The 25,790-nt window shown below is 37.3% G+C and overlaps 3 protein-coding genes across 4 annotated transcripts; all 3 read right to left on the bottom strand.

Annotated features, from left to right (window-relative positions):
• Positions 1 to 647: 647 nt before the first annotated feature.
• On the bottom strand, positions 648 to 5,241 carry LOC103434931 (serine/threonine-protein kinase 12-like). Of its 2 annotated transcripts, none has more exons than XR_011581614.1 (12): positions 4,530 to 5,241; positions 4,344 to 4,418; positions 4,096 to 4,191; positions 3,794 to 3,879; positions 3,579 to 3,699; positions 2,997 to 3,076; positions 2,728 to 2,790; positions 2,365 to 2,471; positions 2,117 to 2,202; positions 1,621 to 1,777; positions 1,251 to 1,362; positions 648 to 1,127 (listed from the first exon to the last, which is right to left on the bottom strand). XR_011581614.1 is itself a non-coding variant. In XM_008373307.4 (12 exons), the coding sequence occupies exons 1-12, from the start codon at positions 4,848 to 4,850 to the stop codon at positions 1,023 to 1,025; spliced, it is 1,374 nt and encodes a 457-aa protein (XP_008371529.2). In that variant the 5' UTR covers positions 4,851 to 5,241; the 3' UTR covers positions 648 to 1,022. The 2 variants fall into 2 exon arrangements, 1 of the variants encoding a protein (XP_008371529.2); XM_008373307.4 differs by having other exon boundaries at positions 1,621 to 1,742.
• Positions 5,242 to 14,422: 9,181 nt separating this feature from the next.
• On the bottom strand, positions 14,423 to 18,250 carry LOC103435119 (protein NRT1/ PTR FAMILY 4.6-like). The gene is made up of 6 exons (XM_070821952.1): positions 18,218 to 18,250; positions 17,748 to 17,844; positions 17,297 to 17,514; positions 16,602 to 17,045; positions 15,940 to 16,067; positions 14,423 to 15,487 (listed from the first exon to the last, which is right to left on the bottom strand). The coding sequence occupies exons 1-6, from the start codon at positions 18,248 to 18,250 to the stop codon at positions 14,599 to 14,601; spliced, it is 1,809 nt and encodes a 602-aa protein (XP_070678053.1). The 3' UTR covers positions 14,423 to 14,598.
• Positions 18,251 to 20,438: 2,188 nt separating this feature from the next.
• Positions 20,439 to 24,895, bottom strand: LOC103434925 (MACPF domain-containing protein CAD1). Its single transcript, XM_008373299.4, has 6 exons — positions 24,354 to 24,895; positions 22,990 to 23,228; positions 22,140 to 22,335; positions 21,829 to 22,012; positions 21,459 to 21,613; positions 20,439 to 21,313 (listed from the first exon to the last, which is right to left on the bottom strand). Exons 1-6 carry the CDS (start codon positions 24,663 to 24,665, stop codon positions 20,687 to 20,689), a joined length of 1,713 nt encoding a protein of 570 aa, XP_008371521.1. The 5' UTR covers positions 24,666 to 24,895; the 3' UTR covers positions 20,439 to 20,686.
• Positions 24,896 to 25,790: the final 895 nt, after the last annotated feature.

The raw sequence follows: 25,790 nt of genomic DNA on the forward strand, positions 1-25,790 counted from the left end.
TTTTTTGTACATATAGTCCTTACAAAGTAATTTATAATATGGAATACCATTCATCATTCAAAAGATCTTGTTAGAAAATCAAATTGGACAATTTAGGGCCTCAAATTTTCTCAGTTTTAACCTTCCAAAAGATCTTGTATACGTAATTAAGTTGGTCCAATTAGTCATTCAAAAGTTAATTGGCTCTAACACAAATTGTTAGGCTATTTCTTTTTGCGTTATTGAGCCCTAATAATTAGGTGCAACGGCTAGTTCCACGACTAGTAAGGCCCTTCTCAATGGATTTTGCTCACAAAGTTATATGACCAACCACAAAACTAACCCGACCAAACCACAAAAAGAAGAGATTTTGTTGTATAAGCTAATTAACTTGTGACCACAATGCATGCAAAGACAAAAGAGGCACCCAACTTATGTTGGGGTACTTGGGGAAAGAAAGCTTCAATAAGCTAACTAATTAGTTTATGAATTGTATCTTTTTTTTTCGGGTTTTGGCCTGTTTGTCAAGACAGTATGCTCCCTCACCTGTATATTCGCCCTCTTATAGATTTTTTTTGGGCAATGCCCTCCTATAGATTAGATAATTTAGAATATCACGTCAGAAAATTTCTGCTCATAACTCATGTTCACAATGGCTGCAGCATGAATCAAGTAAAATTTGGCCGAAATCAATTCAAATAAGATCATTCATCATCAAAAGTTTACTTAATGCTTACAAAGTTACAAGCAACCTATCTATCTAACAAACTCAAAAGCTCGGCATGAGCACGAAGATGACCGGATTATCATTGCCACGACCCATGGTGATGGAACGAAAAAAAATTCTTGGAAACATATATGAATATATATATATTTTATATATATATATATATATATGATACATAAAAATGTAGTTACATGCGAAAAATGTTGTACAGAAGGCGATTCTCTGCTGTCTTGACAAAAAACCTTTTTGTCACCAAGTTGGAATGAGTAACTACGGCTGGCAGGCTGTTAACACAAATGCAGAAACGGTTCCTGTTTTATATGCTGCTGGTAGAACGTGACGAACGACTTCTGCTGCCTCGACCAGAACGATCTTTCCTTAACATGGCTTCAAAGTTTTGAAAGCATTGCAACGGTCTAACCTGTACATGTTATATGTGTGGGGGTGGGGCAAAAGGGGAAGGAATATTCAGCTATGCAAGTAGTAATGCAGGAACATAAAGGTAAACAATGCAATAGCAAACCGCCACAGGTAGAGAGGTCACCTTCCAACGACTTTTCTGACCAAGAGTGTTGTACATAAATTCCAGCCTTAATATTATTTGCCTAAATGCAGGTCTTTTAGCTGGATTCTCGTTCCAGCACTCCTCAATCAACCTGTGAGCAGGTATCACATTAACAAGATTAGCCTAGTTTTTATGACCCTAAAACACTCAGAGGTAAACATATAAGTTTTTATGAAGAAAAGTGAATTTGATTTGCATCCCAAAATCATAGCTCTCTCTCTCTCTCTGAAAGAACTACACAAAACAGAACGGTAAAGAAGTTGACAAATAAGCGACAGTCAAAAGTCATGACAAAATCTCACTAGTTGAACATTCATTTTAATGGATAAGTTGGAGAAAGTTGACTTACTCTCTAAGACCATGTCTATAAAGCTTTACTGGAGCTCTAAAAGGTGGGCGCTCTTTTGCAACATATGCTTTGGGAACTTCATTATCTTGCTGGGCAGCAAATGGTAGGCAGTTTTCTATCATCTACAAACAGTATCTTACAAAGTCACGAATGAAGCCTGATACATCAACTGATTGGTATGAACTACTTGGCATTTGATATTATGTTCTTCTGACAATAACTTATTACTAAAAACAAACGTTTACTTAGATGAGGGTACACACTAAGTGTCACATCCCAGTCCGCATAGTAAGGTATTATCCGCTTTGGGCCACGCCCTCACGGTGTTGTTCTTGGGCTTCCCCCCAAAACGCGTCTTACTACAGGGAGGTGGGCATGTACATATAAGGCACATCACCTCCTCTCCCCCGGGCGATGTGGGATCTCACACTAAGATGGCATACCAATAACTTTATAAATACAGTTGGTCCACTATTTAGAAATGAGTCATATTTACCTCTTGTAGAATTAGAGCAAAAGAGAATACATCCACTTTGGTATCATATTCTTCGTTCTTGAAAACCTCAGGAGCTATGTATCGACCTGTCAATCAAATTAACACATTCCACTCAAGACTACAAACTCATATGGTTGCTTGTAGATTTATCAAGGGCTACTAAGCAAAGGAAAACTATGAACTTTTCTTGGCTAGGATCTATAAAACGTATTAGCTACAACAGTTTATTCCCAGAAGAAAATACTCACATGAAGTGTCTTGACAAATCAAAGGCCTGTCCTCTTTAACTGTCAGCAACTTGCTAACTCCAAAATCTGCAACTTTCAGGTGCCCGGAATCATCCCGCAATATGTTCCTGTTATCTTACTCGTGAGCAACATAAAAATAAGATGCCGACTGTTCCACACTATTATGAGAAACAAGGATTCATCTTTTTGGTAGTGCAATGCCAATATCAACATATGCTTTGCTCAGCAAAATAAGAAAAAAGAAGAGGGGTAGACCATTCGGTCTTTTGGATCATGTAAGTACAAAGAGGAATGGGACATTGACATGGGTTCAATTCTTGCCAAGAAAAAGAAAAGGCCAACGAAGAAGAAGAAGAAACTTACGAAGGCTCAAGATCCCGATGAATTATAGCTTCTGGCTTATTCTCATGCAAATAACTCATTCCCCTGCAAGATATCAAAAGATAGGTGGTGAGGAAAAATATCCAAGTACAATGCATAATCTTACTCTCACAACAAGAATCAAGCAACTAACTTTTCTTGTTTTATAGCTACTATTAGTCAAGCATTGATTAGTACATAGTCTCTCTTCATTTGTTAGCTAAAGAAATTCGGAACAAGATAAGCAAGGCCAATTCAAAGTAGTACCATACCTTGCAATATCGAGTGCAAATTTTACAGCTGTAATTGGTTTTAGTGCTCCTCTTTGTTTCAAAAATGCACGAAGGTCTCCCTGCAATCAAAAGACAGAAGAATAAAGATTTAAGATCTAAAGAAAAATCTAAATTGCACTGGTTTTTAAGCTATAAACTAACTATTTTCCTCTCAATTTTCAATGGAACTGAACAGAGTAAAATGCTCTATGAGTATTATTGTTCAAACAACCATGCCACTAACAATGTCATGCCTATTTGATTCTGGAATTTTCAATGAAACCCTAAAACTAAATTTGACGATTAACATATGCAATAAAGGGTGCCATTCTAAAGAGTATCATATTCCACTCCTCACTATAACATAGGAACTTCAACTTTTACTAGTAAACATTATGAAATAGACTCTTCGCACTATTTCAAAATACAGAGAGATGCAATGGCCACAAATACAAAATAAAGAAAAAGAAGGCCAAATATAAGCACAGAATAAACAAACCATGGGAATGGTAAGAACTCAGGAAACTATAAACCATGGCATTAATATTCCATGTTAAGAAGACCAACGGCATGGGAAAATACCTTAGGCAAATATTCTGTTACAATCATCATTGGACTGCTTTGAGTCACTGCACCCAAAAATTGGACTACATTTGGATGTCGTATCTTTTGAAGCAATGCAAGCTCATCCCTGAATGCCTTCCTGAAGAAAGACCAAATTGACCTATAAATTCAAAGACCATAAAGCAAGGAAATCACGAATTGGAAAAGCAAGGAACAGTTTACGAACAACGCACACTTTATCCTCATCGACAAGCACTTCCTCCGCGAGCATTTTAACAGCAACCTGTATTCCTCGCCAGGATGCAGTACGGTATGTTCCCTGTTAAACAACAAACAGTTGAACAGAATCAAATAAGGCGAGTGACAATACTAAAAGAGGCACAACACCCAATTAAACAACTAATCAAAATGCTTATAAACCCTCAAATTCATACAAAGATAAGATGGTTCCAACTCCGAGAGGAGTAATTCATAACAGGGGAAACAAGAAACGGCAAATCTGTATACCGAAGTAATCGGAAAACGAAAACTTTACCTTGGTAATTTCATCACTGTTGGTAAAGTCCAGTTCTTTGGGATCAATTTCATACTCTGGGACTTCTCTGGCATGCCTAACGTGCATGGGAGCCATCTGAATTTTACACTCATACAAATTAGAATACAAAACGAGCATAATATACAAAATTAAAACAAAACCAAATCATAAAACACATTTAGCTGAATTGGGTTTGTTTAATTTTTCAAAATTAAAAATTCAAATCAGCTAAATTATTCAAAAAGTACCAGAGGCTTTGCCCCACGCTTCTCCAGAAGCTTGATCACATCATGGTTCTTATAGTAAATAGCATCTGCAAGAGGCTGTTTAATCAACATTAGATTATCACTAATCACTAATTAGACACATTAATTTCCCATTTTTCAAATTTTCACATTGGAAATGTGTAATTATTATTTGAAAATTTCACTTACGGTGCTCCCCCATCGGTCTTTGGGGTCAATGTCAGCACCGCGGTCGAGCAGCAGCGAAACGACGTTGGTGAGCCCCTGGCACGCGGCGACATGGAGAGCCGTCCGATCGTCGATGTCCCTGAAATTCACATCCAGTCCCGAATCCAGAAGCTCCTTAATCCCATCCAAATCAGCTTCATTGGCCAAATACATTAGTTTCACTCGGGGATCGATCCCCTCCGGATCATCCTCCTCCCCCACGCGCTCCTCCCGCTCACGCTCCGGCGCCAGCGACGACTGCTTCCCCAGTGTGAACCTCAACGGCTGCGTTTTCAAATCCATTGCCAGCTTCTAAGACAAGTTCGAACTTTCTTTGCTTGAGTATCAGCAGAAGTGCTTTTCTGTACAGCAATTTGCTATTTACGCGACGGATTTGTAGGAAAAGTGCCTTTAGTTCTACGTTCGCGATTTCCGTTTTTATATTTTTCTGGTGGCGCATGATAAGAAGGGTTTATCCAAAGTGAGCCGGGCTGTTATGTGCGCCTCACCGACGAAATAGTCCGGGGAACAGTTGGCGTCGGCGGTGAAGTGTGAACTGTCACCTGCCAAGTGGGAATACCAATTTTTCCTCCTTTTTTTTTGGGGGGGGGGGGGAGTCGTGAGAGGATATTAGGTTATTGAAGGAATTTTAGCTTAATGATGAATGTTTATTGAGTAGCTCAGATAATTTCTTGCACAACCATTATTTCGATGCGAATTGATACGAAAATAATGAGTTTGGGTGAATCTGTTAATGAGTCGGATTGTTATTGAGTAATACGTTAACGTGTCGGATCGTTATCACGTCACTTATTAAAAACTTGGTAAGATATCATTTGATAGATCTAGACATTAGGCATGACAATTTCTTACATAACTCATTTATCTGATACAAAATGACACGACCCATTAACTAATCGAGTCATTACTGGGTTACCAGTTAGAAATCCGTTATCTTAACGAATTGACACGACACATTAAGATAACTGGTATAATACGAACATGACAAACATGATTAGTTTGCAAATAGCCCGTAAAAATATAATTACAAAATAAGAAAAGAGAATTTTGAATTTTCTTACAGAGAAGTCCCCATCAACCGCCTTTTCCGTTATCCATTAAAAACGATATGGATGTCCTAATATGGTTGTCAATTACTTCCAAAGTTTTTTTTTTTTTTTTTTTGGATAATTACTTCCACAGTTTGACATGGTAAGACGGTGCATGATAAGAAGGGTTTATCTAAAGTGAGCCGGGGTGTTATGTGCGCATCACCAACGAACGAGTCCTGGTGACAGTTGGCGTTGCCGGTGAAGTGTGAACTGTCAACTGCCCAGTGTGCCACACGGGAATATCAATTTTTCCTCCTCTTTTTTGGGGGGTCGTGAGGGGATATTAGGTTATTGAAGGAATTTTGGCTTAATGATGAATGATTATTGAGTGGCTCTAATAATTTCTTGCACAACCGTTATTTCTATGCGAATTGACACAAAAATAATGGGTTTGGGTAAATTTGTTAATGAGTCTGTTTGGGTTAAAACTTGAACTTTGGGCTCAAAAGGGAGTTGGCCCAAAAGAAGGACTAGGAAGTAGGGCTGGGTTCGGTTCTTATCGGTTCGGTTTTTTACCAAAACCAAAACCAAACCGAAATTTTGGTTCGGTTCGGTTCGGCCCAAATTTTTTTCGGTTTTTTTCGGTTCGGTTTCGGTTTTTTTTCGGTTTTTTTTTTTTTTTTTTCCCTCCAAAAAATGCAAAACAACCACAACATTACTTGAGTTATATGCCAAGCATCCATTTCTTTATTTGGTTCACAGAGTGCCTAGTATTTGGGTCATTGTTCAAAGTAGCCTTTCCTCTATGGAAAACAAATACAAAGCCATAAACAAAATAAGAGACGCAAAAGAATTTAATTCCCTTTTTAAGACTACATAGAGGAAGAACCATATGAAAATCCCAATGGGTCTTTGCTAAAACTTTACAACAAACCGAAAAACTTGAACGCAGCAATTTTAGGTACTAACCTTTCACCTTCATGCATTTTCTCACTAACCAAACATATACATTTTCTCACCTCAAAATCCCGAATATATTCAAGTAATTCAACTACTTATGATCAAGCAGATCGAGTTCAAATTTTCAAAACTTAAGCAAATACAGAAACATATATTCTTCAAGTACATCACCAGGATTCAAAATTCTGAAAATTTAAAATTTACAAAATCATGAAATAATTCAACAAATTAAGATGCAGATCGAAACACAAAAAAAAAGCAAATAAGTTCGTCTAAATGTCATAATCGGACTCCAATATCGCATGCCCAGTGCCCACATTCAAATTCATAGTCAAGTCCACAATAGATCTAGAAAATTCCGAAACATATTCAAAGAAAAATACAAACTTTTTCACCTTAAATTACATAAATTTCAAATGGGTAACCATAAAATCGCCATGATCATAAAATTAAAAACCCATGAACTGACAAATAAATAAAACCCACAACCTTTGCTGCAGCAAAATCGCCATGATCATCGCAAGCTCTAACAGTTCCTCTTTTCGTCGGGTCTCGAAAGGGGCGAGCGAAAATCATGATTTAGAACAAGGAATCTGTGAGGAGGACATGAGAAGACTAGAGAGAAAGTGATTTGGAGGAAGAGAGGAAGGAGAGGGAGAGGGAGACAGAGAGAGGGAGATAGAGAGACTGAGGAAGCAGCGGACGGAAGAAAGAAGTGTGAGATCTGAAATGAAATGGGAGTGAGACGTCGGCTAGGGTTTGTAAAGTTAAGAAATTTTATAAAGCATTAAACATAAGAAACCTATAAATATATTACTGGTACAATTACAACAACACAAAGCCTACAGTTAAGTTGGCTAGCAGCACCTTACCCCAACCCGCAAGTCAGGGGTTCAAACCTTGACGCGGCCAACATATTTTTTTTTTATAAATGATTTTTTTTTCGGTTTGGTTCGGTCCGGTTCGGTTTCCGGACCTCAAAAACCGAAACCGAACCAACCAGGTTCGGTTCGGTTCGGTTTGGCAGTTTCGGTTCGGTTTTTTTCGGCCTCGGTTCGGTTTGGTTTTCGGTTTTTTTCGATTTTCGGTTTTTTGAACCCACCTCTACTAGGAAGAAAGGAGCCCGGAGCTTAGCCAAAGCCTAGATGGCAGAAAAGGGCTTTTCCCGACTAGGTGCAGATCATTTGAACCACTTGCTCACCTACCTAGAGGCCAAGTGGTGTAGACCAGCCAGCTAATCAGCCCAAAAAGCACTTTACAGTGGCAGTACAAGTAAAAAGCTGATGAGTCATTGCCCTTCAAGCTGCATTCGGGCAAGATTAATACTACAGGAGGCCAAGCCAAACCGTCTATAAAAGAAGAAAGAGAAATTAGAGATAAGGACACTCAAACAAACAAACAAATACACAAACTCTGCTCAAGCCAGATTTGCCTTCAACGAAGCTGTAGTCAGCCCAAGCCTTCATCCCTTTCGGGATCAACCCTCACCAAAAACCTTTGTAAAAGCTCTGCTACCTTGTCTAAATTTTGCTGTAGTATCGATTTCCTTCTGTAAACTCATCCCCCTATCCCTCTTTCTAAGCTCTCAAACCCCTTTATAAATCACAAAAATAGGAAGTTGCAAGACGACCAGCCTTGCCCAATAAGGTGAAACCTTGCCAACCCTCTTTGTTTTTGTCTTTTCATTCATAAGTCTTGTAATATGTTGTATACTTCCATTTGTATCCAAATTATTTCTAGCAAGTTAATGATTAAAAGACTCCTCAGTTCTTGAATCCGATTGGAATCTGTATTCACAGTTTAAATCAGATCTAAGTTCTAAACCCTCGGGCATGTACGATTGATCATTCAAAAGTCCTTGGTCTCAAGGCATAAAAAAGAACCTTATGTGGAATTAACCCATCCATGACAGTCTTTGATAACAAGAAGTCCGAAGTTACTTGGGGCGTAAGTAATCGACATATTTCTTAGTTTTATTTATGTTATATTATGATTATCGTAGAACGTTATTTGAGTATAGAAGTAATTCTGATGGGAAGCCTCAAGACCTACACCTAAGGCCCTACAAAGGCACCTATTTGGATTCATTCTGCTTTTCGGGCTCGGGTAATTAGAAGTATAATAGTCATAACACTTCTGCAATCAATGAAACAAACATTATATGTTCGAGTACTGAGTTAGTTCGTGATTGTGAGCCTCAAGGCCTACACCTAAGGCCCCACAAAGGCACATTTCATAACTAAAATAGCCTCTCGGGTATATATACAACTAAAACTCAACATCTGCCATGCTAAAGATGGCAGTGGCACGCCTGAGCACCTAAAAGTTAATCTTGATTGTGCGCCTCAATGCCTATACCTAAGGCCCCACAAAGGCACCTTTCAAAGTTAACTATGTCCTTCTCTTTCAGCCTTGCCCGACAAGCTTTGCCCGACAAGCCCGCCAGTGAGCAGAAGCCCGACATAAAGCATCAACTGGCGCCAACCTCTCGGGGAGCTGTGTGCTCGTCCGCTAGGAAACATCCCCAACGGAAATTCTAGCCACGAACAAAGTCGGGTTATTATTAAGTAATACGTTAACGTGTTGGGTCATTATCGCGTCATCTATTAAGAATCTGATAAGATATTATTTGACAGATCTAGACATTAAACGTGACAATTTCTTGTATGATTCGTTAATCCGATATGAAACGACACGACTCATTAGCTAATCAAGTCGTTACTAAATCACCAGTTAGGGATCCGTTATCTTAATGAACTACCATGACACATTAAGATAACTGGTACAACACGAACACGATAAATACGATTAGTTTACAAATAGCCCGTAAAAATATAATTACAAAATAAAAAAAAAAGAATTTTGAATTTTCTTACAAAGAAGTCCCCATCAAGACAAGTTTCTTCTTTTCCCATAATTTTCTTGTCGACTGCCTTTTCCCATAATTTTCTTGTCGACTGCCTTTTCCCTTATCCATTAGAAAGGATAGGATGTCCTAATATGGCTGTCAATTACTTCCACAGTATGACATGGTCATCTTCTGAAAATTAATAAGCAGTCGCTATTTGAATTATGTTGGAAACCTAATGCTCACATGTTATATTTCCTTTCTCCGGCACACTTTTATGTTCAAACTTTCTCTTGGTAAATTTTTTGATCTACATACATAATAAGGTTGAACGAAAAGTGTGGGGAAATAAATAACAAATTGATTCAAGTACAATTCTGTTCAATTATTATATAGAACAACACATAATAGCGTTAAACTTTTCGCATATAAGTATATACGAATCTATGTATTTTGAGTGTGTTGTTCTATGCAAGAACTGTAACCAATACTTTCTCTTGTCACGATGACAAAGTTGTTTTATGGTAAAACAAAAGAAATGAGAGGAAGATGAGGTTGGCATTGGCCAGGTCGGCTGCAACTTGTCAATTTGATAATTTTCTTCTGCCACCACCAACACCAAATTAAAATCTTGTCTCAATCATGGCAAGTGGTCAAGAGAAAAGAAAAACCTCATTTTTCTAATGGGTTCGGTTTTGTTGGCTTGTTCAATGTACCATACAAAATGAACAAATTAAGCATATCTATCAAAGGAAAAGATAGTCCATCAGTGTGCTAAAGAATAATTACAAAATGATGAACTCAAGTCAGGAAGGCTTCTCGTTTTACGAGGGTCGGGGAGGAGGGGAACGTCTATCGTGCACAATCTTATTTTTGTTTTGCAAAGAGGCTGTATCCACAACTTGAATTGGTGACCTTTCGGTCACCAAGAAACAACATTTTCGTTATGCCAAGACTCATCCTCAACTGAAGAATAATTACAAGCATAAATAAAAAAAGAAATTGGGTTGGGGATCAGATTTTGACCTGAGAATATATTAATCAAATGATAGGGGGTGGGTTGCAAGTCAAAAATATCAAGAGAATAATTAAGGCCGGCGGCCGTTGACAACTAACTAAAGAAATAAATAAATAAATATAGGTTTTTGCATTATATTCTTGTGACTGTGGATAAGATCCATCACATGGAAGCTTACATACTTCGCTTAGGATCTATGCTATATTTTCGATTGAATTTCTTGACCATCGTAATATTATTAACTTACTCAAAACTAGTCTGCCATGCTGCCACCACCATTTTTTTGTTGATTTTTTGCTCCTTGCACCTATTTTTAGCACATTAATTACAAAGATAATAGACCTAGCAAATGTGCCTTTTTTTCATTTCCAGATTGTGTCCAAACGTATTTTCTTCGGGGTGTTGGACGCGATCATCTTTCTTTAAAAAGTTGATATGAACACAACTCGTTAAATTAACAGTTAAAAAATTTCAAGCACAAACACAACTCACAAATTAACAGATCCCCACCGGTTTAAAGAATCATAATGGGAGTAATAGAACCACCGAACTAGTTTCTTCTTTAAACCAAACGAACAAGGGCAACAAAGATTTGGGCTCATTTTTTCATTTTTTATTTTTTTATTTTTTGTCTTTATATGCATTCATTGGCCCAAAGAAAAATGGGAAACAAGAATTTAGCCTTTTTGTAATTCCATTTCCACTCTATCAATAGACTGGTCTTTTAATTTCATTGGAAACAAAAAAAAGTTCAACAAGTGCTAGTGCACCCACGAGGATGAATCTACCTTGTAATATGTTGTATAACGCAATCATTCATTTTTATCTGGATTTGTTTTACTTTCATTTTTATATTTGAAATATATCTTCGGACCAAAATCGTAACCTTAGCCAAAAATCTCATCAAACTCATTTGAGAGGGATATAAGTTGAAAGTCTCATTTAAAAAAACTTAAAAAGGGAACATATTAAAATCATAGTTGATTAGTGGTCACCAAACCAAGCGTTTGTTTAAGGAACAAACACAAGCTGGCCAAAAAACCCCAGCCTACTTCCAACTTGTTAATGTTCTTGATCATGCAAGACAATTTTTGCCCAAGGAAAAAAGAGAAAAGATCAAGAGATGACGGGGACACTTAAATAGAATCTGATTACAAGCTTAAATATAAGCATGCAGTAAGAGAAGTAAAATTCGATTTGACAGTGTACTCAGCAATCTTTCTCCCAGGATTTGAGCGTTTTATCTTCGGTGTCGGTTTTGTACAATGCAAGGCGAGTAACGGGGAAGCTCAGGCTGGCAATGAGACTGTTAGCTTTTTGTTGCGCCCTTTTCTTCTCTTCGTCGGTCATCCTCATCACAACAACGACTTAGTGCCTAGGTACTTACCTTTTCTATGTTTTTGATACAACGATATCAAAAACTTAGAGAAGCTAGGCCACTAGGCACTAAGTTAGTCTTTGATTGGGTAAAGATAAGTTATTAGGGTTCAAAAAATCTTTCTAATGTAGTAAAAGAGAAAACTAATAAAAGTTGCATTTATAGTATTTTTAAGTTTGGGGTGATTTTCAAATTGAGCCATGAGGTTTAAACTTTTTCACATTACAACATGAAGTTTTAACACAATATCAATCTATGCCTTTTTTCAAACAAATCATTTAAATCTTCGCGTCATCAATGAGCGTGGAACCTGCAATTGTGTTGACAGGTAAGCCATATTTGTACGAAATAGACTAAAAAACTCATCAATTTAACATAGAATTAGATGTTCAAGTAGACAAAAGATATAAACTGATCAATTACAAAACATTCGGATGCTATGTGAGAAACGTGAAACCTTATGGTCCATTTTGTAAGTCACTTCAAAGCAAATTCCTTAAAGGTGTTATTGTACTTGAGTTAAAAATTTCGAGTATCTCATACTCGATTAGTAATTTCGAGTATCAATAATTATACTTAACAAAAAAAAAAATTGAGTATTTTATTTAATTCATTTAGCATCAGGTTATTAAATTATGGACCTTACAATGTGCCACGTAATTAATAGAAATCTTAACAGAGTTGGATATTAAAGACGAAATTTATGAATGAGTCAAGACAACCGATGAGTTTAAAACATAAGAGAGTAAAACTACGTTTTGCAAAAGCAAGAGATAGCTAAGATCTTAGCCCAGGCACCATCTGGCGAACACAGTTCAGTGGCGGAGGAAAAGACCAAAGGCGCAACTCGCGAGTCTCGATGAAGAAGAAGACCCACCATTTCGTGAAACGTGGGAGGAACACACTGTTTTTATTTTAAAATTATATTGTTTTGTGGAGTGAACCGGTGAGTTTCATTGTGTGTGGAGTGAAACGGTGAGTCTCGTTGGGTTAGTGTTATTTTCCAAGGCAGCATATAACCCTTTGTAATTTTTTATTCCTTTAATTCCCTTCCTAGTGCCCACCTCTCTCTCAAGACTGGTTTTCAGTTTAGTTCATGAACTTGCAGTAGCTTGAAGTTGTGGATAACATTTAGGGTTTATAGAATTGCACGCAGTGTTATAATTTTGGGATTATGAGACTAGAAGGGAGCAGTTAATTGGGGATATTGAGATGGTTCTTCTGGGAATAATTTAGTTCAGACCAAACAAAAAAAGGGCATGAAGTTTTAGACCAAAAGAAAAATTTTGCCTTAAAGTTAGCCCACCCCATTGTCAAATCCTAGGTTCGTCCATATAACTTAACCCTGTCGACCTGCCAATGTGCACCAGAATTGACCTAGAGGCCGGCTTTGATCTCATTAGCATGCGAATGCCAAAGCTTGTCCTCATCCGGAGGCAGCGACAAATTGCGAATTAAGCCTTAACCATAATCGACCAAAAATATAAAATAAGGGCCAGCTTAACCCGAAAACGACGGTATAGTCGTGGACGGCGACTGAAGTAAGTCCTGGTTGAGGCTGTGTTTGGTTCAATCTATTAAAATCGGATCGGATCGTGCTAAGTTGACCTCAAAACATGCAGGACTTGTGTTGAGATGGATTTGCTCGATCCATTGTATACTTATGGTCAGGGATAGGCTGGGTCCAGTTTGGATCGGTTTCACTCTATGTTCAAACAACTATTGTGTGTTGCAGTTTGATTCGGCTTGAGCTAATGCGAGAAGATAAATCAGTGTTGGGCAGTTTGGTTTTGGTGGTTTGACCTTTAAGCATAAGCTAAATACTTTGTATTACTCTCTTTTGGAATGGTTTTTTTTTTTTTTTTTTTTTTTTTTTTGCTATGTAAATTATACAGATTTTAGATCTAGCAGTAACTGATATATGTTCAGTGAAACACAAAATATTAATACGTGAGAAATGAAACAAACACATCATACTTGCTTTCTACAATCTTATGATATCAAATTCATAATAAACCTACCAATTATGACAATTTTAAGCATATTTGAAGTTAACATTGCATCCAACATTCTAATGTCTAAATCTCTAACATCTTAATGACATTCAAAATTTGATCACGCTAAACTAACAGTCTAAATTGTCTAATAATATTATTATAAAATTATTTGGACACACAAAACTGATACACACTTTAATAGAAGTGACACTGATCATTATACGTGGTTGCTATCTATACTAAAGAGTGTGTCAGCAAGTGCGTTAGTTTTGTGTGTCAAATAACATAGCCCATCATGTTTTGAATAAATAATAAGAGAAAGTGGGACTATCCATGGCCTGTTTGCCACCTCATTTTTTACACAATGTTTTATAATTTTTGCATGAGAATTAACGTTAAATTGTGAAGTGGCATAAAGTTTATAGAGAGTCTCACTTTGAGAAAGTCTTCTTAGCAATTCTCAAATAATAATTATGAATTACTTAGTAACTTGCAACTTAATTATACATAAGATCTTGAATATCATGAATAACTTTTGAAGATGGATAATAGTTATTTCTAGATTTTTCATTGATTATCATTTATGTAAATAATCAATCAAATTAAATTATTGGAAGGTGTGGGAATTGAAAATTTTCATTGATGGACAACAAATTAATTGATCACAGACACTAGCTAGTTGAAAGAAAACAAACGTCCTAGGCCTAAATATCATATTTAGGATACATTATCCAATTTTCACACATTACATTAAACCATATATATATAATAGCTGCTATTTTTTTTCCTTCAATCCTCTCAGAACTCATTAACCTCAATTTCCTTCTTCTTCTCCTTTGAAACCAGCATGGGGCTCCCAGGCCTATACTTGTACCTCTTTGCAACAAACACATAGATAAAGAAGTTGATCAAGCTCATCAATGAAAGCAACCAATAGAAAAGATTCAAATGGTTCAAGTTAATGTTGTTCCCAGCCAACCAGCCTCCACTTTTTGTGACACCCTTTGTTGCATTATTCACAATCTTAACCAAAATGGTGCTGAAAAAATACCCTAGTGCCATGGAGCTCCACAAAAAGCAAGTTGAAATTGATTTCAACCCTTTGGGAGACTCCGAGTAGAAAAACTCAAGAAGCCCTACGTATGTGAACATGTCGGCGATTCCAAAAATGAAGTACTGGAAAGACAGCCAGAATGTGCTGATTGGCAAAGGCTGCACCACCGGCCTTGCCAACAGCATGTTGTGCTCTCTTGCCACATCTTTCCTTTTCACTTCCATGATTCCAGCCACACCCATGGAAACACATGAGAGAACTAAACCCACGCCTATGCGCTGTAAGTGCGTTATGCCAGAGGGTATGCCGGTGAACTTACTTGCGATGGGGACGAAGACACTGTCGTAGACAGGAATTATGATGGCGAGGAAGACAATGGGGATGATGGGGAGTGAGGCTGGTGGGATTTTGAAGTGTTTGGTGATACTTGTGTCCATGGTGAGACCTTGTTGGATGGAGAAGGTTTGGAGTTGCGCCAGGCATAGAGTCATTATAATTGTGCAGCAAAATATTGGGACCATGCCTAGGATGATTTTTGCATTTTCCACTTGCGTGACTCTGCAAAGTTTCCATGGGTTTGGAGGCTGTTGTTCATCAACTTGCCCTCTTCGGATGGATGCTTTGTCCAAAAACCTGAATAAAATTCAATTATGTGTTGTGTTACGCAAGGAGCTAACAAGAAGTTTTCTTATGACGGAATAGAAATTCAATTGTGTTACCAAACAATTTGGCATGTTTTATTGTGAGACTGAATGAAAATTGTAAATTAGATTAAATGTTCGGTTTTAATCTAGTTCAACCGATAACATAACTTATCAGATATCTGGTACTAATTGATCAACGCTAGACTAATAATGGAAGTCCATATTTCCACCCAAAAAATGTATTTAAAAATCATGAAAATGCAAGCTTAATTTTATCCCTCTTCAATGGTGGAGGATCATATATTTTGCTTAACATCTGAATAGAAATTGATATAGAAATCTAATCATTTATGAGTGTACGAAAGTTCTTAGTTAACACCCTAATTTTGTATTATTTCAAGGGTGGAAGATCATATATTTCGGTAAAAATTTGTAAGGTACCTGAAAATGGGTCTGTGAGGTAGGAATTCTTGTTCAAGAGCAGCTTCCTTGTCTTTGCTAATCTCATACAATTCTGCGGGGTCCTCAGGAAGGCTAAGATTTTTGTTGCGGATGGCTGCAACATACACCTGAAAAGAACATGAGCAACAAGTTAACTAGTTGTGATCAACGTTCGATCTGAATTGGAAGCATATATTCATTAGTTAAGAATCTTCCTTAAGCCGACCTCCAACCAAACACCAATAGGTAAAGGTGGCAAATCAACTCATGGGTTATTTATGGGTACCCAATAAAGCTAATTCAGTTTGATTTCATTTTACATCATCATCACCACTATCAATCTCACATTTATATTATGGTGATATCAAATTAAACGGATCTTAACGGGTACCCATTAACAACTCAATGGGTTAATTTGTCACCTCTACTAAAAGGAAAAAAAAAACTGTACACTACATCTTAGTGACTTAATCAATCGATTATATTGATTTGGATTAACTTGTAAAAATCAATCTTTATTAGCATCCAAAGAAGGTTTTTGCACCCAAGTTTTGTTTTTTATTTCCCCACCTCTCGCTTGTATAAAGCAAAAAAAGAAAAACAGAGAAAAGAAAGAAAGACTTGGAACTAGTGTTTAAAGGGTTGACAAAAAAAAAACAAACCTGTATAAGTTCAACTATAGCACTAGTTCCTCCGATAACTTGTATCCGATACAACGGCAATCCTGCGAAAAAGATGACGACGCCCAAGAACATGGCGATAGTAGAGATCCCAAATCCCCAATCCCATCCTTTATTGTCTTGAACCCACACAATTAGGGTTAAACTGACTACACCACCCAAGCACACTGCTAGCAACAGAAAGTTAAAGAAGCTAGACATCTGCCTTGCCTCTCTCGGGTCCGATTCGTCAAATTGATCAGCACCGTGTGATGGTAACGTGGCCTTCAGCCCGGAAGCTCCGGCCGCCATAATGTAGAGAGCAATAAAAAGAAGGGCAGCATTTCCACCTTCAACTTTTTCACATTTTGCAGTTGGATCAAAGACATTGCAGACTGGTGGCGTCAGTTTAGGGTAGTGAGCTTGCACAGTCATTAGTGCTAGTCCCTGAAGTGAAAATTTACAAAACATACATGCATAAAAAACTATGCAATTACTAAACCAAATTCAATTGCAAATTATACACAAATAGAACTGAGCGTCACTGAACAAACAATAAGTTGTATTCAAAACAATTTAGTGACATCTTATTGTGTAGTTAGCATCCATCCAGTTCTATTTGATTAAAGGTTCATAACTCGTTGTATTTGTGCATATTTTGCTATTAATGATGAGTAATTTGAGTATTTCGTGCATACCACAAACTCGAAGCACCCGGAAATGAGAAGAGTTTTGAATCTCCCAAAGAAGGTGTCTGCAAGGATGGCCATGAGAATGGACAGAATATAGCCCGTTCCCATGTAGTTGGTGAGTTGGTTAGCTGCATCTGCTAGCTCAAAGTGCATGACCCTATTGAAGTAGGTAACCAAGTTCACAGCCAGGGCAAGAGTTGCCATGTTCTCAAAAGCAAATGTACCTGCAACATATAAAAACAACCCCAAAATTGTAAATTATTTAAGGACTACGTATTATTGCATTTATGGTGATCATGTAAGCAGATGTAGATTATGCTAGTTAGTCAGGACAGTGTGTCCCTCCTCTTATGCCAGAATTAATCTCCTTCACGTACATTAGACCACAGTTTAGAATGTCGTTTTCTTAGAAGAAAAGAAAGTGATCATGTATACAATGTGTGTACTAAGGGAGTACCTAGTATGAGCACAGCAGTTTTCATTCCTCCATGTTTATATTTCACAGCTGACCTTCCCTTCCAATCAACCTTCCCTTCAACAAGCTCAAGTTTCTCCTGCAGGTTATAAATCAAAGAGAATATAATTAACATGGTCGAATTCGAAAGAATAACATGAACAAATGTCCTCATTAATTTGTTAAAATTACCATAACTAGATACAAGGATTGCAGTGATCTCTCTCTGGTACTAAAGAGAACAGACGTATGAATTTTGGAAAAGGGATGAGAGGCTAATGTAAACTGAGGTTCGTATATATAAGACTTTGACACAGATGGGCTTTGGGACTTATTGGAAGTTGCGTAACGACCATTTGTGATGTCCATAATACCCCTTAATTTGTTGGAATGTTGGTGCATGTTTTGCTATAACATTGCCGACCTTGAGTAAGAGATTCCCATGACATTGTCAAGATTGTCCAAGAGGAAACCTGAATAAGGACGACAGAGTGAGAGCTACCCATTTAGCATTTCTTAAAAAAAATAAGATAAAATCATACTTTTTTGGTATAAAGAAGTGGATAATAATTTTTTTGCCAAAAGGTAAGGACTTGAAGCTCCAATGATGGCGTATATATTTACTTAAGATAGGGTAAAAATTCAACTCGTCCTCTTCTACAAATTCTTGAGGTTTTGGCTTTCGTGTGGTTGTAAAATAATAGCCCTAATGGGCATGTCATACTCCAAAAGCCTAAGCAACTTTTTGTGTTTAAATTATGGGTAGTGTTATGAAGAAAAAAAAAATATGGTAGTAGTCTTTCATATTTTAGCTTTTTTCTTCGTTGATTTATTCTTCTTTTTTAGTTTCTTTATTTTTTTTAATCAATCCAAAAACTAGAAAAATTGGGATAATTGCATGGAGAAAAAATAAGTGTGCCAAAATTACTATCCTAATTTTTTATTTAAATTTCCAATTAATACATGTTGGTAATTTTTAATCGACACAGAAAGAATAGGTAAAAGAAATGAGTACGTATGAAGTATTCAACAAGGGATTGAGTGCAATCCAAAATCTTTGGGGCACTTTCAAGTTCAAATTTCACAAAAGAAACATTACAAGAAGACGAGTCCTGCATTTCACCCAAGTCCAAAAGCATCTAAACACCCAATCTGTCTTTGCCCTTGGAGAGCCTTTGCTCTTGGACACTACCATCCGCCTCTTTCTCGAGAAAAATCTTTTTTTTTTTTGCAGTAAATTAATCATTCACATCAAAAGCAGAATAGTTTCCACGTACATGATTAGTGAAAGCTAATTAAAAAACCCTTTATTTGGTGCAAATTGTCAGGCTAATACAACTATGGGGCCTCAGCATTAAAAAGGACTTGTATGTTGTTATGGGAAAAGGATTAAAACAGACAGCTGACAGATTCTAGAACAAACAACTCAACGGTTCACGCTGTGTTATATAATATACTTAAACACTGTTTAGTACTTGGGTTAACCTATGATGGTTAGGATGATTAAGTCAGATGTGGGCTGCGTTATCTCACGGGTAGCAACTTGCCTGCTCCAGTCTCGCCGGAGCTATAGAATATTTAATGGCTCTGCGCGAATGATTCCTGCGGCGTAGGTCATATGTAAACTTTACGTATGTTTGTTTGAACAACACAAGTGCATTTTTCAAGCCTTATTTTACAGTCATGAGCTTCATGTCCTAAAGGGACCCTTTCAACCATGCATATATATGACAGACCCATGAAAAAAGCTGAACATAATTTAGATGCAAAGATCGACTTCGACTGAGATTGATAACTCGCTTAATCACAAAGATATTATTAAATGGTTTTTTCGCCACAAGAGCAACATTGACGTGTGATCCACGCCACACCAGATGATTTCTGCAATTTCGCTCATTTGGTAAGAAATTTTCTTATGCAGTCTCTCTTACAATTGTTAGATTCACATCAACATGTTGGAGCAGACAATAAATTTCCCAGATGTCATAAAAACTGTCATTAAGATTACAAACTCATCCAACATCCAATTATGTTAATAATAATAAGATTGTGTTAAGAGATTAGTTTTAATTACAGGTTAGTGGAAGTGACTGATTTATTTCTTTCCTCTTTAGGTGAATTAATTCTGGTTTAGCATTTAAAATAATTCTGGTTTAGCATTTAAAAAAAAATATTATTAAGGTGAGGAGGAAGAGTCCAAAACTATTACATTAATTTAGAGAAATGAGAGTTTCGAACTCAGTACGCATGAGTAAAAACTCAACAATAAGCAAACAAAAATAAAAGTGATTTAAGTGCCTGACATAGTTTTCTTCACTAGGCTGAGTCAACTATTGATGGTCTCATAAAGAAGTTTCTTTAAGTACATAGTTTCCATCACTAGACTAGTTAATACTGTCCCATTGCACAAAAGCAATCAAAGAACTTCCCTTCAAGTTTTATAAATAGTGATTTTTCGATATATGACGGTCACACTGCAATACTATACCCTTGGTTCATGAAATACGTTCGACAATATCATAGCAGGTGAATTAGTAACACCCGTCAAACTCAAATTTCTCAAAGCAGAGATGCTTTTTAACTCAAAAAATCAAATGTGTAAAATGATACGGAAAACTGTTCATGATGCAATTGAAAACATAGAAATATATGGATGCAAACTCTCTAGTCGATGGTCATATGCAAGGGTTGATGTCGCTGAAAAAATGACTTCATATATTACCTAAAAATGTATATAAATTATAATTATTCAGAAACATAGATTGTCTTCTCAACCAATTCAAGAAGAAAACCCCCCAGACAAATAATGATGTGACTATCAATTGAAGATGTCTAAGAAACAAAAAGAAGAAAATGTACAGAACAGGGGTTGCCTGTGCAAAGAATGCCGGACTAAAATTTTAGTGGAATGCCTACAATTACCGGGGAAAAAAGGCCGATGATCAGTAGTTCAGCAACGAGTACTTTACGCGCAATACAATCTTTCCCTTGTCGACTCCAAGCTTAGCCCCGGTGACTAACCAATGACCTGGTATATCTTGCGGCCCCTTTGACATTTCCGTCAAGTCCACTAGTTTAGCTAGTTTTTCCTTTTTATCATCAGAGCTTCTGTTGTTTAAATGTGACGAAGAAGAACCATCCGTCTTCAGTGCAGAAGACGGGGTGGCTGGGGTGTGATCCCAAACAGACCGCCTAATTGTGCAGCCTGGTACTTTAGAGAAGAGGAGTTTGAGGTGCAATACATTTTTGGCACCAAAATCCCATACACCAAGCTGAGCCCCGGTGACAATGTGAACACCAGAGAGGTCACCGATAGAGGTTTCCACATGCTCTATCGGTGCAGTGCTTACATGGGAGAAGTTCTTCCACTTGATTGGCTCAAACCAACGGCTGTCTTGCTCTTCAGGACCTTGCCACTTGGGTGCACCTATCGCCATGTGCACATCCCAATGGGGTTGAAGAATTTTCGGAAGGGACACTAGATGTTGCAAATGTATAGCCAGTCGGTTCTGTTTGCTGCCTTCTAGATTTAGTCTAAGCCCTGTGACAGGCTTACGGCCTACTGTTACCTGCAGTGTCAAGAAATTTCTTCAGTTGAGGTGAGGTGAAAGTGGAAAACTACAAATATAAGGAAATGAAAGAGTCATTTCTTTTCCCACACAATAATTTGATAATAATAGCCATCAAAGAACTAATGATAACCAACAAACGTACCTGATCTGGACTGATGTAAAGCTTCGGACCCATCAAGCTGAACTGAAGCGATGAACACACAGGTTCTTTTCTTTGCAGATTATTTTGCTCCGGGGCCCAAACTTGAGCAATTTGAAAATCCAAGAAATACTGCAGATCTTCGATTGGTGGCTTGTCTGGTATAAACAATGACAAACATATAACAAATGTCAAAAACACCTCCAACACCTGAATAGGTGGAGCTACAGGTAAGCATGCTTCTAGCTATATAACCAATTTTCAGGTTCTAGACAAACGATTCAAGCTAACCATAATTAAAATGATTTATCCGTCATCAGATTGGAATAAAAGTCAACACTTTTTATGAAATACATTTTAGATTAGATCTTACACTCTAAATATAACTCAACCGCACGACTCAAGTGCTTTATTCCAGGCACTCCTTCAAGCAAAGAAACAATGGGTGTAAATGTCATGTTAATCACATCTGGTGCTAGTTGTACAGTTTCGGCCCACTTGGAATGACTCTGCTCAAGATCATCACCCCCTCTTCTCCTGAATATGACTGTAACATCCTGAAGGACACAAAATTAAGGATATTCACAAACAAATCCACTGGAAGTGACAATTGATCAAGAATTATTTTAAGAACGGGGTGAAAAGTTTCTTGAGACTTTTAGACGAAACACCAATGATACAAACCTTATCCTTGTACTTTAATGGGCCTGGATTTGACTGGTTTTTTGAGTCCACAAACCTATGATCACCAATGTCTTTCACATAATTCTCAATGTCCCCCGCTGACAAAGGAGATGACTTGTGCTGCCTGATATAGAATACATCTCTTCCACCAATAGTTGCAGATATGACGATATGGGTACCATAACTCTCGATAAAACTGAAAAATGAACAAGAGGAGAAAGAAAATTGTGTATCAAAATTCCGGTGTTGTACTGACCAACAGATCTAGTAATCTTATCAAAGGAACACCCTGCAGTTGTGCATCACCAAATATTGCAGTTTGGAACATTTCGAATTTAAATTTTCAATATGAATTGATGGGGCGCCATGTCCAAAATTATTCTTTGAAATATGTAACTATAAGAACTGGCCAACATAATGAAATTTGATTGATTATCCTTCTTGTTAGTGCATATCAAGTTTGGTTTCAATAACAGTTACTAGCATCTTTAAGTAAATATCCATACCATTATGAATCAAGTGCGTCGCCATTAGTTTGAGGCTTTGAGCATACACAGGTCTAATGATTAATCATTCAATTTTTCATCACCAAGCTCTTTAGTTGCATTTTATAACCCACTGATCAAAGTAGGAACAGAATATGACAGAAAGCAGGTATCAAACTGAGCAATCAGGTACTGACAAGTTGAATTGTCCTCGAAAATATCTATTAGTTTAATGCATAGACAGCACATGAGTTGTAGGGATTAGCCTATCAATTTTGTTGGTAATTGACTTTTTACCGAGATGATTAGAATTGAAAAAACACAGACATTTCATGTTTATACTCTTATCATATTTAGTTGCTTACCTTGCTAAGGCTGCAGGATCCCATGAGTAAGGAACAGCACGCTTGATTTCCTCATGCAAAACTAAATTATCCTTTTCTAATTTAACTTTGTATAGGGGAATGAAGTATCCAATCATGGCGAGGGATTTGGTTGCTGCTGCATCAACTTGCCAAGAACCGGTGAAATTGAACATGGCATTGAAGCTTCCAAGAGGAATGCTTCCTGATACATCTGATTTCTTGTTGAAGTATTCTGCCATCTGAAATGTCAAGCATCAAAGCCACAAGTTCACAAAATTTGTCGTATAACAAGAAGGTCAAATGGTTGCTATAATTAGGAGAAGCCAGTCGAAATTCCAATGCATGCACCAAATGCTGACCAAATAGGAGGAGATACTATTCATTCCATAACGGGGAAGATACAAATGAGAAAATGTAATTTAAGAAACGCGAATCTAAACTTAGCTATGTTAGAATATATACTAACTGCTAGCTCACATCCTAACTGCTCAAGCTTTTCGGGATTGTAGTAACCAAACAAACTTTATCTTTAAGCATGTTTACAGGATCTCTGTAAAATTTTATTCTCTAATGCACCAAATAGTTTTAGCAAACTCTGCAAACAGTTGAATTCAAACAATCACGAATGCCAGATTTCTTTATTTAGCCATCTATATGTTGTTTGAGTATGCAACATTTTCCCAGTTTTCTTTATGTTTTGCGTAGTACATTGACTAATTACACTGGCTATTAACCCACTGTACAATCCATTATCAAAATACAACACCAACACTGAAATATGATTTATATAGCCTAACAAGCTCAAATAAACATTCAGACTAGAACTTTAGCCTAACGAGCTGATAGTGCATTGCTCCGTAACAGATGAGTAATCTATTCTCTGCATATCACAAAACAATTCATGACAACCTATATGGAGAAAAAAACAACTCAGAAGCCTGGAAGAAGAGAAAGACATGATCTTTTCGAACTTTCAAATCACGCTACACATTAGCAATCGAATGACACAAACAAAATATAATAATTTTGAGACAGAATGTACGGTTATTCAAATTTAACACAGGAGTAAAACTAGAAGAATTCTAGAAATCCATGAAATACGATATGCGGAATCAATGATTTCGAAAACAAACGAATCCCAGAACCACAAAAACCCAGCAAAGCAACATTATCCAACATAAAACAAACCAAGATCATAACTTTCTGACTCAACCAAACCACAACCAAGAAAGTTCAATTCCCAACAAGTCCAATACTGAACTGAAGCTTCTGCAAATCCGAAAACACCCAAAACAAATCACAGAATTCAAATCCAAACTCACAAGAAACAAAAACTCATCATCCGAAATTGGATAAAAATTCACCTCGTGGAAGCTGCAGACGTGAATTCTATCAATGGACCTCTTCCCCGGCGCGCACTCAACATCAATGGGCACATTCGGCACAACAACCCCATCAGAAAGAACAAGATCTTTCCCCTGATCCTCCTCCAGAATCACGAGCCTCGACCCGGGTGCCCCTTTGCAGTAGAGAAGCCTGATATCGGAAGTGACGTCAAAACCGCGACCCAGAGCCTGGATTGAGTTGGAGAGCGTGGTGGTCAGCGCGGCAGAGCTGGAGCTTCTCGCCGCCACAGCAGAGGATTCCATAGGAAAAGAAGGGTCTGTGTCTTTCATTGGCGAAGAGAAAGAAGAGAAAGAGAAAGAAGAGAAGGAGAAATCGATGGCGTTGTTGGTGTTTTCTAGTTGGATGGGGGAATCATTCGAAATACAAAAGTGCTTAAAAAAAAGTGCTTTCTGTTTCGGTGTTTTGCAGTGGCTGGCTGGCTGGCTGGCTGGCTTTTTTAGGCCGAGGAGAAAGAGTGAGGATTTTGCCCTCTTCTTCTTTGTACCAAATGCGTATAAAATGTGTATATTGTATGGAAGTGCACAAACTAAAAGAGGATTCTCAGTTGACTGGTCTTCCTTGTAAAAGGATTTTGAAGTCAAACCCCTACCAACAAGTCAGACCAAGCAAGATTCCTACGACTAGTTTTTTAGTTTGATTGTCACACCGTTTTATTAATTTTAGTATAACTTAAGTTTGTAATAGTATATTCGGTTTATTATAATTTGTGAACGAGTAATACGATTTGATAGTGTGATGGACAAATTTTAGACCAGCACACTCAAATGCTTCTTGAGATGAAAGTTTTGTTTATATATATGTTTTGACCAAGGCTTTGTTTTGTAATGGGGTCGAGGCCGAGGCTTTTGTAAGCAAAGTTCACAAATAAATGCATTTGGCCAAAATAGTCAAACAAGTGTATTCGACCAAATTTTTTATTCGGCCAGAATGTTGTTGCCCCCTTATTTTCTTATGCATCGGCTTGCATAGCCGTATGTTTAAGAAAATAACATATATATATATATATATATATATTTAACAAACGAAAAGAAAAGTGGCCGAACCATAGTTAGGAGGAGGCCAACGATGCTTTATTCCAAGTCGAGATCTTGTAATAACAAAATCTTCACATTGATTTCGCTCTAGGCCGAATAAAGATTTTCCTCCAAATATTTTTGACTTGGCGAAATATTTTTTATCATTGGCTGCCGAATGTATTGAACAATTACTATGCCCCCCGGGCATAATAATTTCGGCTTTTAATTCAAACATCTTAGCCGAACGAGATTTCTCCATATCGGCTTTATCGCCAATAATCATATCAATTGTCATGGTTTCTTGGGCTAAGCCAATGTTGCGGCCTTATTCGTCATTGGAGCACTCCTCTGACGAATCATTTTCTGAGTCAATTTGTG

The sequence above is a fragment of the Malus domestica genome, chromosome 05, assembly GCF_042453785.1.
Source record: "Malus domestica chromosome 05, GDT2T_hap1".
In the NCBI taxonomy this organism is placed as follows: domain Eukaryota; kingdom Viridiplantae; phylum Streptophyta; class Magnoliopsida; order Rosales; family Rosaceae; genus Malus; species Malus domestica.